This window comes from Mustela nigripes, chromosome X, assembly GCF_022355385.1.
Source record: "Mustela nigripes isolate SB6536 chromosome X, MUSNIG.SB6536, whole genome shotgun sequence".
Classification (NCBI taxonomy): Eukaryota; Metazoa; Chordata; class Mammalia; order Carnivora; family Mustelidae; genus Mustela; species Mustela nigripes.
The window spans coordinates 109,111,790-109,129,779 of NC_081575.1; the positions used below are offsets into that span (position 1 = coordinate 109,111,790).

General features: G+C 50.2%; 1 protein-coding gene across 3 annotated transcripts in view; it reads left to right on the forward strand.

Annotated features, from left to right (window-relative positions):
- Positions 1 to 6,214: 6,214 nt before the first annotated feature.
- The window catches only part of MAP3K15 (mitogen-activated protein kinase kinase kinase 15), a 115,753-nt gene continuing 103,977 nt past the window's right edge, over positions 6,215 to 17,990 (forward strand). Inside the window, exon 1 of one of the 3 annotated variants that reach the window (XM_059385745.1) lies at positions 6,215 to 6,687. In XM_059385745.1, coding sequence (XP_059241728.1) covers positions 6,330 to 6,687 — 358 coding nt within the window. In that variant the 5' untranslated portion in view covers positions 6,215 to 6,329. The remainder of the gene's footprint in view (positions 6,688 to 17,990) is intronic. The other 2 variants (XM_059385743.1, XM_059385744.1) reach the window with 2 other exon arrangements.

Consider the following 17,990-nt stretch of genomic DNA (forward strand, 5'->3'; position numbering starts at 1 on the left):
ATAAAAATAAAAATAAAAACTAAAATAAATGCAGCTTTTTAAAAAGATTTTATTTATTTATTTGCCAGACAGAGATCACAACAAGTAGGCAGAGAGGCAGGCAGAGAGAGACAGAGAAGCAGGCTCCCTGCTGAGCAGAGAGCCAGATGCAGGACTGGATCCCAGGACTCTGGGATCATGACCTGAGCCAAAGGCAGTGGCTTTAACCCACTGAGCCACCCAGGCGCCCAATGCAGCTTTTTATTTATTTATTTTTTAAGATTTTATTTATTTATTTGACAGACAGAGACCCCAAGTAGGCAGAGAGGCAGGCAGAGAGAGAGAGGAAGGGAAGCAGGCTTCCCTGCAGAGCAGAGAGCCCCATGCGGGGCTCGATCCCAGGACTCTGGGATCATGACCTGAGCCAAAGGCAGAGGCTTTAACCCACTGAGCCACCCAGGCGCCCCCCAATGCAGCTTTTTAAAAATGTTTCATTTAAAAAAGTTTTTGGCACACACAGAACAGCAATTGAAACAAATAAGGAATCTTCTAGAAGAGAATCATCAAGGTGGTGACTAGCCTGGAAATCATGTCATGGAGGAATGATTGAAGGCTCTGAGAGGCAGGGTATCACCTGAAAAAAAGGAAAAAAAAAAAAAAAAAGACCTAAGAGCAGTTCTTGGAAAGCTGCCACGTTCAAGAATTAAATTAGAATCAATGGGTAAAAGTTACAAGAGAAGATTACATTTGAATATATGGAAGAAATTTCTAGAAATTAGAACTGTTAAAATATAAGATGATGGAATCCTAAATATCTAGAGATCCTGGCCTTGCTGTTTCTTGAACATATCAGGATGCTTTAGGGCCTTTGCACTGGCTCTTCCCTCGGCCTGAACTCCTCCTTCCATATGTATTTTCATGGCTAAACCCTGATCTCGTTCAAGTTTTTGTTCAATGTCCATTGCAAGTAACGTGGGTGCTCTGGTTCATGTTATCATCAGCCTCCAGGCCATAAGCTAATGAAGCAGGAACCATCTGGAATGTTACTGGTAGCAGAAAGTGGATGGCAGAGAAAAAAGAGAGCTCTGGAAAGTCTTGCACCAGTAAAGAAATGCTCAAAGTGAGTTTCCAAGAAAGGCTGGACATTGCCGGAAAAGAGAATTGGAAATGAGAAGAATATTTTTGGAGAGAGATTGGTATGCTGGTGAGTTCCTCCCTGCCAACGGGGGTGTTGGAAGGCTGCCTATCACTTACCACGAGCCTGGGGAAAGGATTCAAGGAGACTTTGCTACATATGTCCCGAGACGTTTTCAGGACAATAGAGGACAGGTGTCTGAATCATACCTCAGAAATCTGGAGGTCGAGATGGCTGGCTGAAAGCTCAAATGAAGGCAGCGAGAGAGAGGCTGGGTGGGAGTGGCCGGCACCCCCAGAGGTTGTGAGGCAAAGGGTCGATGTTTCCCCTGGACCGATGTGATCCCAGCACCGGAGAGCCGTCGGCGGTGGGGGTTGTCTTAGATCTTCCGCACATCCCCACCTCAGAGGGACGGCTAGCAAGGCGGGAGGCGAGACAGAAGGAGCCCATCTTTCTCCTCCTTTTCATGTCATAAATGCTCAGCCTGTACCAAGCTTAAACTAAAGAAGCACTCTTAATTTTAAAATGCTTAAATCTTTTCATCTTTAAAGTATTTCAGACTTACAAAAGGTTTGCAAAAATCACGTAAGAAGCACAGCACAGGACAGAGATCCTCGAGAGAGAGCAAGTAAACAAGGCGAGCCCGACAATTTCCCCCAGCTTGCTGCCTGGAGGGAGAGTCCAGGCTATTGAACAGAGAAAGGGAGCCCACGAGGAGCCCCGGCTGCCATCCTGAGCCGACGAGACGGCGCTAGAAGGCCAAGGAGGCTACATTTGGAGTAATGGAGAGGAAACAGCTGCGCCCAGAGTTCCAGAGATGTGTAGATCTGGAATCTTCGGCAGAGTGCTGACTAGCACCTGTGTGTGTAGAAACACCTTCAGGCTCGGGAAAGGACTACCTGAATGGATTAGAGGGAACCATCCCTGGAGGTCCCATAGGACCGGAATAGCCTCTGTGTCCACTGGCTGGAATGGGAAAAGTCACACATCACAGGACATCAGGTAGAGTACTCAGAGGGGTATCACCTCAGCACAGGGGATTAATCAGTCTTAGCCTAGAGGCTGCTCTGATCCCACTTGAAGCTCAAAAGCAATCCTCAGAAGAGCCTAGCCGTTTCCGAGTAACTTAACTCTATCCTAGAACAAAGCTCAAGAATATTTATAGGAACACAAAAGTATGCGGTACCATTCAATTTTGCAATGTGTGCCATCTAATAAAAAATTACCAGACATGCAAAAAAAAAAAAAAGGTAAAATATGACCCACAATGAGAAGAATCACTAGAAACAGATCCAGGAATAAAAGAGATGTTAGCTTTAGTAGACAAGGGCATTGAAACAGTTATGATAAGAAACTCTATATGTTCAAGAAGATAGAGGGCACATGTGGGATTGTACTGGGGGTCACCCACGGGGGCTCACTTTGGGGGTAATTTAACTGTTAGGTGAGAGATCACACACTCATGCCGAATGACCTGTCTTTTCATCCCCACTTATCTGTGTGTTCCGTCGTATATTCCATCTGTAGCATGTCTTAGAGGAAAATAACTTACAATTTTTAATGTACCTCTTGAAGTCCACCTTTTCCTCACGAGCCCCTGCTTACTCATTACATACACTTAAAACATCCTGTGAGTTTCACCTACATTTTATAAGGCAGCATTTTACATACAATCTATGCTTAATACTGCTTGTCCGTTTCATCCATCCTATTTGCTTTTCTTGTATTGTATATCAGATTACAATAATCTGTGTCCATACAATATTTATAGCATCTACCCAAAAGGATATCTGTCTGTAGTCATGTCCATATCTATCGCTCAGTATCTATATCTAATATGACAGCAGGGAGTTTGGCTGTGTTGTTCACTGTGCTATCCTCAGCACTAAGGACAGTGCCTGACACGTAATAGGTGCTCAATAAATCTGTTGAATTACTATATATGTTAAAGTTTCCCAACAAATACATACACTGTTATATAACATGGGTGTTTATCTTTTGTCACTATTTGCTCTTGATTCTTGGGTACGATGAAAGAAGTAATGAAACTACCACTCCTCTCGTAACTAAAATATTTTTTACAACATTGAACGAGTCCAAGAGCTAACTAGTTTGACCACCATTGATACGAATAACCAGCCTGAAATACAATAAAGGAAATGAGAAAAATGCCTAGGTTTAATCTTGCTTTTTGACTATATTGTTTCCACTTTATTCAACCCACTGTCCTAGTCCAAATGACATCTCTGTGTTGGGGCAAAGTAGTTTCCAAGACACGCACTTAGTAAGGGACAAGTCAGGGGTAAAAACTGAACAACTGTTCAACTAAACAGAAAAGACTAATCAAACATTTTGTAATTTTCTCAGTGTGGCTGGGGCTGGGAGGCAAGAGAGACATCAGGAGACGGGGCCGGGGCTTGTTTCGGGTGCGCAAATTACTGGAAACAACGAGAAAGGGCACCGTGTGCGCCAACTGCAGGGAAGGCGCTCGTTAGCTAGGCAGATTCGGGCTTCTTTACCCAGCAGGGTTTGTGTTCAGAGGAAGGTATTATTCAAGCCGCAATTCACAAGTCCTGTGAGTCTTACTCAGTCAGCAGGGCCCCGGTGAGAGCTGGAAGGAACACAGAAAGACTGGAGAGGGGGCAACAGCAAGACGCTGGCAAGTGCTTGTGAAATGGGCATCTGTGCCCTCCCGAAGGCTGTGCCTATCATTGGGATAATCTCAGATAAACAGGGACATTAGGAAAATTACTATTATTATTACAAGGAAAATATGTCCATCCTGTCTTTTGAAGCTCAGAACAGAGGTGTTGAAAGTTTTCCCTGGATTCCCTCTTCCCAGTTCTGGTCTGTGTGTTTTTACAGAGCTCTTCAGAGCCCGTTTTCCATCCACTGACCACACAAGAGGGTATACAATGATGTCCCTTGTTGAAATTCCTAATTTCTACCAGGACTAGAATTAAAGAAGGACTTCTTCAAAGATTTATACTGGTACTTGCTGCTTTCCTTTGGGGGTGGGATGGAGGCATGGACTGTATTATTGCTGAAACATGAAGAGAAGCCAAGGCGTGATTTTATCAGGTAAGTCCCATCTTGCTTTTGTCAGAATGGCTTGTGAGGTGCTGCAAAGGACACCATGAAGAAAGTGAAGAGAAGGGCGCCTGGGTGGCTCAGTGGGTTAAGCCTCTGCCTTCAGCTCAGGTCATGATCTCAGGGTCCTGGGATCGAGCCCCGCATCAGGCTTTCTGCTCAGCAGGGAGCCTGCTTCCTCCTCTCTCTCTCTCTGCCTGCCTCTCTGCCTACTTGTGATCTCTCTCTGTGACAAATAAATAAAATTAAAAAAAAAAAGAAAGTGAAAAGAATGCACAGAATGGGGGAAAATATTCATAAATCACATATCTGATAAGGGACTCATATCCACAATATAAAAAGAACTTTTATAACTCCATAATAAAGATGAATACCCAGTTTAAAAGTGCACAAAAGATCTGAACGGACATTTCTCTATAGAAGTTCTACAAATAGTGAATCAGCACACGACAAGATGCTCAACATCATTAGTCATAAGGGAAATGCAAATCAGAATCACAGTGAGGTACTGCTTTGTACTCACTAGGATGGCTCTAACCAAAAAGCCAATAACAAGTGTTGGTGACAGTGAGGAGAGATTAGAACCCTCATATACTGTTGGTGGGGATGTAAAATGGTGGAACCACTTTGGAAAACAGTGGCCGTTTCTCCAAAGGTTAAGCATGGAGTTTTCATATGACCCAGAAATCCCATTCCTAGATATATATCCTCTTCCACACCTTGTTTGATTCCATATTTATGAAATGCGCAGGATAGCAAATCTATATAGAGAGAAAACAGCTTGGTGGTTGCTTAGGGCAGAGGGGTATTGGGGGAGGAGCAGTGAGTGTTAATGGTTCCCGAGGATTTGCGGGGGGGGGGGGGGGAGTGATGAAAATGTTCTAAAACTCAGTGTGGTGATGGCTGCTCAGCTCTATGAATATACTAAAAGCCACTTACATGGGTGAACTGGATGGTTTGTGAATGGTGGTAAATCAATAATACCGGTATTAAAAATGAAAAACCAAAGCCCCAAAACCTTGTGACAATGTCCAGTGCATCCTATCTTTTATTTTTTTTCCTTTTTAAAAAAAGATTTTATTTATTTATTTGAGAGAGAGAGAGAGGGAGAGAGCAAGTTGGGGGTAGGGGCAGAGGGACCGGAAGAAGCCGACTCTCCGCTGAGCAGGGAGCCCGACCTGGGGCTCCAACCCAGGGCGCTGAGATCATGACCTGACCTGAAAGCAGACACTTAACCACTAACCCACCCAGGCTCCCCGTAGCCTGTCTTTTAAATAGAAGTACTACCTGCAGTGGTAATACTACATTTTAACATTGGAGCCTAGAATCGTGAGGCAGGTAAGATCCAGAGTAAAGATCCGTTTGGGTTCACAGCATTTCATAGGTGGGGCAGGCATCCTATTTTCCTGGCATACAAAAGTTGTTGCTGGTGATTCCTGGTGCTTTGTCAAGGTCACAGTGAAAGTCAGGACGAGCAGGCCTCCAGAACGGGGCTCACAAGGGCCATGCTCTTGGCAACTGGGGACAAAGAGTGCAAAATCAGAGGCGATTTATTTATCTTTTAATTAATTCATTTATTTATCTACTTATCAAAATCAGAGGCGTTTGAAATTAGCATCTTCTCACCTAAATCCTGGGTTAAAACTACCTCTGCATTTACTTTGAAATTGAATATTTACCTCCAACCAGCGCTTTGAAAGAGTGTTTACTCTGCTTGAAAAGCTTCAGATTGTTTTGAGGGGAAAAAGCCGGGACTTCTGATGTTGGTCAGTCTGGAGGGAAGGCAGCTTGCAAAATCCTGAAATTGACAAATCCACCCTCCTCGGGCGCTGCCCGGGGGAGGCGGCAGGGGGCGCCCTGCCAGCTCCTGCCCCGCCGCCCTTCCCAGACCTCCCCCCCGCCCTCCGCTCGCCTTCACGTCCCCAGCCCCCGCCTCTCTCTCCTCAGTCTTGAAAGGGCGCTCGGGGGTTGCGGGGCTGCAGCTTTCGTCAGCGGCCGCGGGGCCACCGGCGCGCTCGGGCGCCCGCAGCTGCCCCGGGAACAGGTGCCGGGACCGCTCGTGGCCCCCCAGCCGCCCGCAGCTCGTGCGGAGGCGGGACCCAGGAAGGGCGCTCCGGGCGGCCGCATGGAGAGCGGCGGCGGGACGCCCCCGGCCGGGGCGCTCGGGGCGGCGGCCGAGCCACCGCAGTGCCCGCTGCCGCCGGGAGCCGAGGGCGCGGCCGGGCCGGTGGAGCCCGACGGGGCGGCCGAGGGCGCGGGGCCCGGGAGCGGGGGCGAGGACGCGGGCGGGCCGCGGCGGGCTCTGCGGGCAGTATATGTGCGCAGCGAGATCCCGCAGGGCGGCGTGGCCGGCGGCCCCGAGGCGGGGGCGCGCCAGTGCCTGCAGCGGGCCTGCGAGGCCGAGGGCGCCCAGTTCACCTCCGTGCCCTTTGGGGAGCTCGACTTCGGGGAGACGGCTGTGCTCGACGCCTTCTACGACGCAGGTGAGGCGGATGCCCCGTTCACCCCCACCCCGCCCCAGCCTGTCCGCCTTCCTGACCCTGACCCTGACCCTGGCCCGTGCCAGGGCCCCCGCCGCCCTAGCCTCCCCTGACGCCCAGCGCACGCCCGGCCGGCATTGTACCTTTCTACAGATAAGAAAACGGAGGCCACTGGCATTTAACCAGGTTACTTTTTCGTCTCCTTAAACGTCAGTTGACCCAAGAAACAGCCCAAAACCCAGATGACGCAGAGCTCTCCTCCTCCCCCCTCCCCAGACTGTATTTCCTCAGTCCGACCATGTCCCTTAGAGCAATGAGTGGGCCCCTGGCTACACATAAGCATCACCTGGGGAACTTTTAAAACTCTGTCTGCATTGTACCCCGAGGATCCCACAGTCTGAGGCCTCACGAGTTTTTAATGCTTTCCCAAGTGATTCCATTTTGCGGCAGAAAGTGGGAATCCGTGTGCTGCGAGGGAGTGTGTGGTGGGAGGTGCTCCTAGAAATGCCCCCAGAGTTCTTTCTAGAACTTTAATTCCTGCCCCCAAACACGCTTTGACATGGGCTGTGCTCTACCACCGCTGTGACAGATCTGTTTTATCCCGTAATGCACAAGCATTTGGGGGGTCCTGGGTCTCCTCCGTCGCTGGAATGGGACACTAGCTCTCCAAGCTCCTTGTGATAAGCGTGTGGTAAGAATCCAGTCTTAAAATCAACGCTTTTTGGTTGGCAAGTTTCTGCAGGTGTGCAATGGATGGCTGCTCGGATATTTTCCCTTCCCGAACGTTTGGAGTCTATGTGACAAGCCTCTGGCAGTTGGGTGATATTAATAAGCCTTGTATGGGGGACAGTAATTACCTGGTTTGTGCCTTGGTTTCTCCACTGGTCAAGAGGTGGTAACCGTGCCCACCCTAAGCTTAAAAGCATGTGAGAAGGTACAGGAGGCAGTTTGAGAGCCCGGCCGCCCGACGGGGAAGCCGCAAGCTAGGTGGATTGCCATCCGTTCCCAGCCACAGGCAACACGGTGCTGTTTCTGCAGAGCAAATCCTCCGCACCTGGAGGGGGGCAGAGTGTCAGGCTTGTTCAAATAAAGCAGCAGCTGAACGCATTGAAAACACTCTCTTGATATTTCTGACCGCTCAGCGGGTACTCCTCAGTGCTACACCTTTTTAGAGAAGTTCCTCGGGAGCCCACTTCACCCAGAAGCCTCGGTTTTCTTGACCTCTACTCATTTTCCTCCGAAATCAGAGTGGGGGAACACTTCTCTGAAAGGGGAAATGTCCCTTCTGCTGTGCTGCGCAATTGTAGCCTCCTGCCTGCTGGTGCCAGCTCTGAAGCTGGGTGTGCGGCGGCTTTACTCCTCTGGGGCGGTGTGTGTGTGTGTAAGTAAGTGTAAAACAAGCCCTCATCTACTAACCGGACCCCTTCTGGTTGGGTGTGAAAGTTCAGTCAGAAATCTTGGGCTTTCGATTCCACAGCTACACAACAGGCACCTTTTCTTGCTCTGGGACCAGATTGCCTAGAATTTTCTGCATCGTGTTTGGTTGACCTTGGCTTGGTCTTGACTACATCATTTCTCGATACATCATTATAACTAGTAAATTCTTCTCAGAGGTTTGGCCGAGGATATGTGCAACTCCAGTCGTGGGTTTCTGGATTAAACTGAGATTCCCCCCCCCCCCCCCCACACACACACACGCCTCTCCTGGCTTCCTGATCGCTACCGCTCACAGACTTTGGGCATCTCTACCCAAACAAAACAACAACAACAAAAAACCAAATCTGTCACTATGGGCTCTTTGTGAAAGTTGTAAAAGCGCGGCTCCGACATGGTGGCCACTAGCCACAGGTGGCAGTGGACACTGAAGTCCGTTTAAATGCAAGAAGTCAGTCTGTTGTTGGCACCAGCCGTATTTCAGGGGCTCAACAGGCACAGTGAAGAGAGCATTTTCCTCCTCACAGAAGGTGCCACTGGACTTTGCTGTTCTAGAAAACTGCTTGTGGATGAGTGGACCGATTGAGATGTCCCCAAATACATTTTAGGGTGCATGATAGATGAGAAGTGGGAGTACTTCCGGTCTCTTGTACTCCTAGCGAGGCAAAGCCGGCCGGAGTGTGTTTTCCCCCTTGTTGTGCAGTTTTCCGGGGTCCTGTGTCGATCTGGAGGAGAGGTTCGGGGTCGCTGGAGCCTGGATGGTTTGGTGGGCGTGCGAGAGAGCCAGAGGCGGGCCTTCAGCCCCAGTGAGGACTGGTGACTCTGGTGAAGGAATACGGCCAAGGCCACGAGCACTTGGAAAGAAAGTCCTAAAACATATGTAACCTATACTTTGCCATTTAGCCATTTTAAAAAAGATTTTATTTATTTATTTGACAGACAGAGGTCACAAGTAGGCAGAGAGGCAGAGAGAGAGAGAGAGAGAGAGGAGGAAGCAGGCTCCCTGCCAAGCAGAGAGCCCGATGTGGGGCTCGATCCCAGGACCCTGAGATCATGACCTGAGCCGAAGGCAGAGGCTTAACCCACTGAGCCACCCAGGTGCCCCTATTTAGCCATTTTTAAGTGTGCATTTCCTTGGCATTAAGTACATTCACACTCTTGTGCAGCCAATGGCCACCATACCTCTGCAAAACTTTTTCATCAGCCTGAACAAAAACTCCGAGGCCCTTCAACCCGTCACTCCTCCCTCCCCTTAGCCGCTGATAACCACGGTGCTACTTTCTGTCTCCGTGACTTTGCCTGTTCCAGAAATTTCATATAACTGGGATCATAGAGTATTTGTCTTTTTGTGGCTGGCTTATTTCACTTAACTCGGTGTCCTCAAGGTTCATCCGCACCGTGGCAGGTAGCAGAGTGACCTTGAAGGCTAATGAATGCGCCAGTGGTAACCCTAGCATCTGCAGATGGGGCACTTCGGTCGTTTCCAGCTTCAGGCTCTTGTAGATAATGCCGTAATGGCCGTGTGTGTTGGAATACCTGCTCAAGTCTCCACTTTTACTTTCTGGGGTACATACCCACCTAGGGAATTACTGAATCATGTAATTTCATGTTTAATTTTTTTTTTTTTTGAGGGATCTCTTGTTCACTTTTAGCAGAGGTGGTGGCCATTCCTGTGTGCCTTTGCTCTGCAGAAGGACTAGCTTTTATCTTACTTTTTGAGCATCTGCCCTATGTCTTCAAAGCTGAGAGTCTGGAATTTAGTAGAACTGTTAAATTCTTAGTTACTTTCAGTGCTTGGAAAACAAATCAGGTCTTCTCTCTCTCCCCTTTCTCTTCTTCTTTTCCCAAAAGAAACCCCTTCCTTTTGTTTAAATGCCCGTGTATCTGCTTGAACAGAATTCACAGTGCTGACTTGCGATCACTATTGCGGGTGTGGAATGTACGTACCAGCAGCAGCCTGTGCCACGACTCCGGGTACGTGCGGCGTGTGTCCCCTGGAGCTTCTCAGTGCTTGTGAACACAGCAAACACCGACTTCCTGCGGGAAGGCAATCTGTGTAACTCTGGCTCGCGCCAGATGGAAATTCTGTTTAACCGGACTCTCTAATCGAATATGCCTACTGTTGCTATCCAATCTTTTTTTTAAAAAGATTTTATTTATTTATATGAGAGCGTGAGAGGGAGAGAGTTAGAGGGAGAAGCAGACTCCCCGTGGAGCTGGGAGCCTGGTGTGGGACTCAATCCTAGAACTCAGGGATCATGACCTGAGCCAAAGGCAGTTGCCCAACCAACGGAGCCACCCAGCCGCCCCTGGGCTATCAAATCTTAGACGGAGGTGTGGTTCAGTAGAATACAATCCAGTTACTTCCAAGGAATGCCCCATAGCATTGGTCCCCGTTTACCCTCGGCTTGGTTGGGTGCTTGCTCCTCTCCGAACCTCATTTAGATGCTACTTTCCTGTCCCACGGGCCCTGCTTCTGAGCTCTTTTTCTTCAGTTGTGCTCCTGGTGATTTTACAGGCAGTAAGCGATGGCCAGTTCAGGTGGAATCCTACAGTTATGGTAGGAAGTCCTTGCAATTCGAGAACATCCATTCAAAAGACGAAGGCCAGGGCTTTTCGCCTCTGACTGAGCCATTTGACTTTGCTCTCTCCTGAGGACACCCCTTTGCTGGCCGGCTCCCACAGGGTCATTTGGAGGATGCCAAGTGTGGCAGAGATGGCTGGCTTAGCAGAGATGCACGCTCCTAGTGAATCCTAGGGACCCTGCGGACTACATTTTCCAGCACCGTTTGAGTCTTGGAGGGAGGTATGACTAGTTCTGGCCAAGGAAACAGAAGTACGGGTGGTGTCTGTCGCTTCTGGGCCCAGGGAGCATATCTTCCCGTACTCTGTCACCCTTTCCCCTGGTCCCCAGTGCAGACAATGGCGGTGGCGCGATATGGGAGGGACCTGGATCCCTGAACACTCTTGGGAGGGTAGCTACTGGAGTAGAAATGTTCAGTTAGGGGGTTGCATAAGCAAGGGAGAAGCTTTTATGTGGTCAGGCTACTGAGACTGCAGTGTAGGGGTTGGTACCGACGAGAATATAACTTGGATCATGAATATGTAGCACAAATGCTAGAAAGTTGTCTGCAAGATCTGCCCTTCCCAGAGAAGTCAGGCCTCGTATCGCCGTGTGTCCTGGATCGGCCCTGTTCCGAATCTCTAACGAGCTCTGGTGCGCGCACCACCCTGCTCTGTGCAAGAAGGCGGAATGTGCTGGAGCCACCCGCTTCCCACTAGCCATGGGAGGACACAGTCTACCTTTTGTTGCGTGTCACTGGTTTTGGAGTCTAGGTTAATATTTTCCTTTCGTGTCAAATGATACTCTAGTGGTTCTGCCCATTTTTTTAAACCGATGGTAATATTGGGCTTTCTGCCAGAATAGGGTGTGTCTTGGTTTACAGAACAGCCGGCTCTAGTCCCTTCTGCTGCCCTTTCCCTGGGTTACGTCTAGCTTCTCCATTGGTGATGGTCCTTGTGGATTTTTTTTTAAGATTTTATTTCTTGAGAGAGAGAGAGAGAGAGCACGAGCGGGGGGGGGGGGGGGGGGGGAGGGAGAAGCAGACTCCCCACTGAGCAGGGAGCCCCACGCGGGCCTCAATCCCAGGACCAGGAGATCATGACCTGAGCCCAAGGCAGATGCTTAACCGACTTAACCCCCCAGGTGCCCCCTACTTGTGGATTCCTTCTCAGCTTGATGTGTCGTGTGGCCTGCAAGCACGCGTAGCCTCTTCCGCAGTCCCCAGTCTCCCTTGCAGTTAGCTTGGGCCCTTCGGGAACGTGAGCAGGTACCCCAGGGACAGCGAGTGCGACGTTAGCGCGCCCTCTGCCTTTCCGCCTCATGACGGCTCACGCGAGGGTCATGTGTTCGAGATGGTAGCCAAGCCCTGAGGTTGTGGGGCTGTGTCCCCTGCAGCAGCATAGCCGAGCTTACCCTGACCATTAAGGCTTGCAGTGCGTTCTGCTGGAAATGCCTAGCGGCAGCTCTCCCCTTTTGTGGACTTAAACCTCAGGTGCATTGGCTTCTGCTCAAGACAGAGCCTTATAAATGCCTTCCGATGGCTTGTAAGTGGGTACATACTCTCCCCATCGCTCTGGAAAATGCAGAAAGTTGTAAGGAAATCAGGTCCGTGGGAAGGGTGGGTTTGATGGTCGTAGAAGGTGCACTTTGTGTGGCATCTCTAGGCGGGCAGGAGACCAGGCAAATCTGGTTCCAACAGAATGGAAGGGCCATAGTTAGACCTTGTCTTCTCTTAAAGAACTAAGCGTGCGTGAGCAGAATCACCAGCCTGGGAGTCCGGCTTGACCCCAGCCTCTGTCCTTGCCAGAGCCAGCCCGTTGCTTCCAGAGCGAGTCTCAGAGCCGCTTGCTTCCCTGGCTGGGCCCCTCCTCCCCGGCCCAGGCATTGTCTTCTCTCATCCCTGTTGTGCCAACAGGCAGCAGCTTTGTCACCGGCCTCTTAAGGTTGGGTCAGTCTTGGTGTGTTCCCCTCCGTGCCGTCTGTTTTGACGCCACTGTACCCTGCCGTCTCGCTCTGCCCAAAACGCCCTCTGCCTTCACGTCTCCGACCTTCCAGGAAGCCTCACAGAGGCCTCACCTGCTCTCTGACAGGTTCGATCGCACCAAGGTTTTCATTCCTAGCGAGTGACACAGTTGTGATTAAATAATTACTGATAATTAACTCTTCAGCGGTAGGGACTCGGATATGGTTTTCTTTGCTACTCTTGGAGAGATTCTCTAGGAGAATCTGTCCAGTTGCTTTTTATTTTATTTTTTTTTAAAGATTGTATCTATTTATTTGTCAGAGAGAGCACAAAAGTAGGCAGAGGCAGAGAGAGAAGCAGGCTCTCCGCTCAGCAAGGAGACTGATGTGGGGCTCGATCCCAGGACCCTGGGATCATGACCTGAGCCGAGGGCAGTGGCTTAACCGACTGAGCCACCCAGGCACCCCTGTCCAGTTGCTTCTTAGAATAACTCAGCGGACACAGCTGACACTTGGTTTCACCTGTTAACATGAAGCAGAACTTGTTTGGAACCCTCCGAAGGAAATCCGAATGTGGTTTCCTGTAGAAACCATGTTGAAAATGGTGGCCGGGCATAGCTACAGAGCAGTTGTGATTTTTATTAGGAAACAAGAGACATCCTAATGACACATTTCTGGATCTCAGCCTTTCTCCTCAGCAGTACATCTCAAATAGAAGAGACAAGAACAGCTCACACTGGAGACTCTGGAATGGAGACAGTGGTTTGAACTGATCTGAGAATACTGCTTCTTTTTTGTCCACATGTTCAACGATGCATATTTTTCATAATAGGATTTTTCTTTTAAACAAGTTCAGTGGGAGATTAAAAATAGGGTTAGAACTGAGAAGCCCCCCCCTCCCTGCTGGAGACAGTCGGGTGGCTCGCTCAGGCCACAATGACTTTCCTCGTGGGGACAAGACCATATGAGCCTCTGGCTAGGTCCCAGCTGACCTGTGCTGAGCCTGCGTGCTGGATTGCTCATGGGGCCCTTTCCCGGAGCCTCCCCCCGCCCCTTTCCAGCTGCTGTTACTGCTACTGACTCAGCACTGAACCTGGAATTTTACTCGATTCTTAGTCTCGTGGGCCGAGGGAAAGAAGCACTGCACCTGCAGCATTTCCTCGCGGCTTTGCTATGTGAGCCTTGAGTGCATTTAGGAGAGGTAAAGCCCCAGGGGCAGTCTGCTGCATTGCTGGCTGTAGTTATTGGGGCGGAAAGTGTTTGGGGTTCCCAGCAGCCGACTTCAAAACTGTACTTGGGGAATGCAAGCCTCTGTGTACCAGGCTTTGGGAGGGGGGCTGTTTAAATCCTGGTCAAGGGGCACCTGGGTGGCTCAGGGGTTAAAGCCTCTGCCTTTGGCTCAGGTCATGATCTCAGGGTCCTGGGATCGAGCCCCACATTGGGCTCTCTGCTCAGCGGGGAGCCTGCTCCCCCTACCCCCTGCCTGTTGCTCTGCCTACTTGTGATCTCTTTCTCTCTCTGTCAAATAAATAAATAAATTCTTAAAAAATAAATCCTTGTCAAATAACACCACTGGGGGAGGGGTGAAACTGGTGTGAAGCCAACCAGAAAACGTCTCATGCCCCCCCCCCCCCCCCCTGCCACATAGTGTACCCTCCTGGCTTTCGGGCTGCTGGGCGTGGCAGGGCTTGGCCAAGATGCCAGGCGGTTGCTGGGGCGTGGTTGGCGGTAGGAGCTGCGGCGGCCCAGGCAGGAGTTGAGCCGTGGCCGGCGGCAGGAAGCCGAGTTCACTGCAGGATCGGGCCAGCCCCGGGGGCCGGGCAGAACTGGACAGAGGTGGAAGCGGGAGAGGAGTCGGCTCATTCCTTGTAGATGAACTTGTTCTTGGATTTTTCTTGCGGAGGATTCCAGGCATGTACACGACGCAGCTCCAACAGTGAGGAACGTCGTGCCGTGCTGATTCCTTGTTCCCCGCTGCCGCCTCCCTGCCCCACGCTTGACTGTGACGGTCTTAACCATCTCTCGCTTAGGGCGCGCAGACCTCGACGCCTACACGCCTCCGCCGCACAGTCTGGGACATGACTAGACCCACGTGAACAGACCCTATCAGAAGAGACGTTCCATCAGTCGAGAAAGTTCCCTCATGTCCCCTCTTGCTCATTCCCTTCCCCACTCCCATTCCTGGCCCCCCAGAGTGACCGAGATGCCATCACCACCCGTTAGATCTGCCGTCGCTAGGGTTTTGTATAAATGGGCTCGTGCGGCACGTGCGCCCTCCGGGGTCCGCGTCCCTCGCTCGGCGCCGCGTGGTTGGGATTCACGCACACCGAGCGTGTGTCTGTAGTTTGCTGCTTGGCCGTGCGGAGCACCGTTGGATTGCGTGGACACTCCGCGGTCGGTTTAGTCATTCTCCTGTGGAAGGGGACGGGGCCGTTCCCGCTTTGGGCTATTACAGGTGAAATTGCTGTGAACATTTGTATCAGTATGTCTTCTCGTTATGGTTTTAGTTCGCCTTTCCTTGTTGATTAATAATGTTGAGCCCCTTTGCATGTGCTTTTTGGCCACGCACATATCTTCGTCTGTGAGGTATCTTTTGAGACCATCTACCCATTTCATTGGGTTGTCCTCTTATTATTGAATTACGCGAGTTCTTTATATATTCTGGATTCAAATGCTTTGTCTGAGGTATATTTTGCGAGCATTTGCTCCCACACTGTGGCTTGCTTACTCATCTCCTTGGGACTTAGGATGAGCAGAGAATTTTCGTTCTGGGGAAGTCTCCTCGAGGTTACTTTTCTGTGAAGGTCCCCTTCTGCGTGTCCCCTCAGAGACGTCTGTGCCTGCCTCCAGGCTGTGGTTGCACGCAGCCTCTCACGAGTACTTCTGAGCACTTGACTGTTGGGGCTTCTACACAGAGGTCTGTGACCGATCGCAAATGAAGTTGCACACGGGTGACTTGAGATGAAGCACGTCTGACACCTTGTCTCAAGCACCCCGGAGAAGGCTCTCGCCCAGGATGAGTGTTCCAGGCACGTGGAGTCGAGCTGCCAGAGCCATGGCTGCCCGCCTGGTACCTCACCCTCCAGGAAAGTGTAGGGAGTGCAGGTTATCCTTGGGGCAGATGGCCTTTCTGTGCTCCGGGGTACAGACCACCAAAACAGATCCATGATGAGGCTTGACCAGCATGTGTTCCATCATCGTGTCCCACTGCCCTTGGTGACACAAGTGACAGGGGGATAAAAAAACATGGGCTTTGCAGCTCAGGTGTCCATTTTTGCCCTGGCCTCTATTGGCTGTGTGACCCTGGATGAGCCTAGTTAACATCTCTGAGCCTCATTAAAAAAATAATCTCTAGGTAGAGATCAACACATAGTGCCCTGAACGTAGTAAGTGCTCAGCGATGCCCGATGGTAGGGTCACATTAGGATGGTAGGGTCACTCCCATGGGGGGCTCAGACAGTTTTTCTCCCCCCCAAAGTTTAGAGGTTGGAGATTTAATCCTAGCTCTGGTCCTGGTCCTGTGCTGAAGGATGGAAGTGAGGAAAAGGTACAGACCTCTGCTTTGAGAGGCTGTTGATTTTTCTTTTTCTGTCAAGGTACAGAATCCATACAGAAGAGGGCACAGTCGTAAGTGTAGTGTTCCATGAGCTTTTGCGAGCTCTCCAACTGTGTAACTCCACGCTTGGGTCAAAAAAGGGAACACCGGGAGCATCCCGGAGCGTGCTGGCATCTGCTTGGAGCCTGGCCCAGAGCGACAACTGTCTCCTGTCTCAGCATAGGCTAGCTTTGCCTGTTGGTGTACTTTTTTTTTCCTTTTTTTATAAAGTTTTAATTCCAGTACAGTTCATATGCAGTGTAATACCAAGTTCAGGTATAGAATATAGTGGTTCAGTCTCATAGCTCACCCAGTGCTCCTCAGGACAAGTGCCCGCCTTCACCCCTGTCACCTGTTTCCCCCATCCCCTCCCCCATGTCCCCGACCTCCCCTCTGGTGACCAGCCAGTGTCGTCCCTAGAGTTAAGAGTCTGTGTCTTGGTTTGCCTTTCTCTTTCTTTAGAAATGAAATAATCTCCCTTTTTGTCTCTGGCTCTTTTCCTTCACCATTGCGTTTGGGGAATTCCTCTCTGTTGTTAATACAGCAATGATTTGCTTGTTTTCATTTCTATGTAGTGGTTCATTGGAAGCATACACTATAGTAGGTTTTCTGTTGGTGAACATTTGGAGTAGTTCAAGTTAGGAACAGTGCTGCTGCTAAGAATATTCTATTTAAAACAAACAAACAAACAAACAAACAAACCCAAATCCCAGGAACCCAGCCGTGGTGAGATGGACTTGCTCGCCTACAGCCTTCAGCTGGTGGTAGTTCATCCGGATTCAGAACCGGGTGCCCATCATCGCCGCTGAGTTCAGGCCCCTGATGTTGCCCCCAGAAAAGCAGCCTGGGCCCATTGGCAGTCATTCCCCATTCTAGCCACCTAGCCCCGGCCCCGGGCAACCATTGCTCGCCTTTCTGTCTCTCTAGATGTGCTAGAGAGCACAACCTGTCTCGCGCAACTGGCTGCTTCTGGCTCGTGTCCACGGTGCATCTGTGTGGCCACGCGTCTGGGCCCTGCGTTCCTTTTGCGTGGCAGCGGCCATAGGAAACTGTGGACGGGTGGACCATGTTTTTATCCACCTGTGGACAGATGTGGGGCTGTTTTGAGTCACACTGTAGCTTTTTGTGTAGGCATCCGCTTGCGTTTGTCTTGAGTATGTGCCCGGGAGTGGGATTTCTAGGTCCTGTGGTTATTCTCTGTTTAACCTTCTTTTTAAAAAAAATTATATTGTGATTTAATAAAACAGCTGATCTAAAATCTCTCTCAGCCACTTCCAAACGAGCCGTTTGGTGGCCTTCAGGACATTCATTTTGTCCACCCCATCTCCAGAACCCGTCCATCTCAAGAAACTGAAACTCTCCGTCCATTAAACAACTCCCAGCTTTGCCCTCCCCTCGGCGCCTGGCAGCTACCATCCTGCTCTCTGTTTCTATGATTTGGCCTCCCGGGCGCGCTTCATGTAAATGGAATCATACAGTGTTTGTTCATTTTCGTGACTGGCTTATTTCATTTAATGGAACGCCCTTGACGTTCATCCGTGTTGTGACACGTGTCCGAATTCCCTAGCTATTTAAGGCTGAATAATCCGTTGTAGGGATATACCCTATTTTGTTCATCCATTTATCCATCAGTGGACACTTGGGGTGCATCGACCTCACATTTAACCTTTTGAGGAGCTGCTTTCCAAAAGACTTGTCCAGAGCCGCTCCGCGGTTTGCATTCCCCCCAGCAGCACAGGCGCGCTCTGGTCA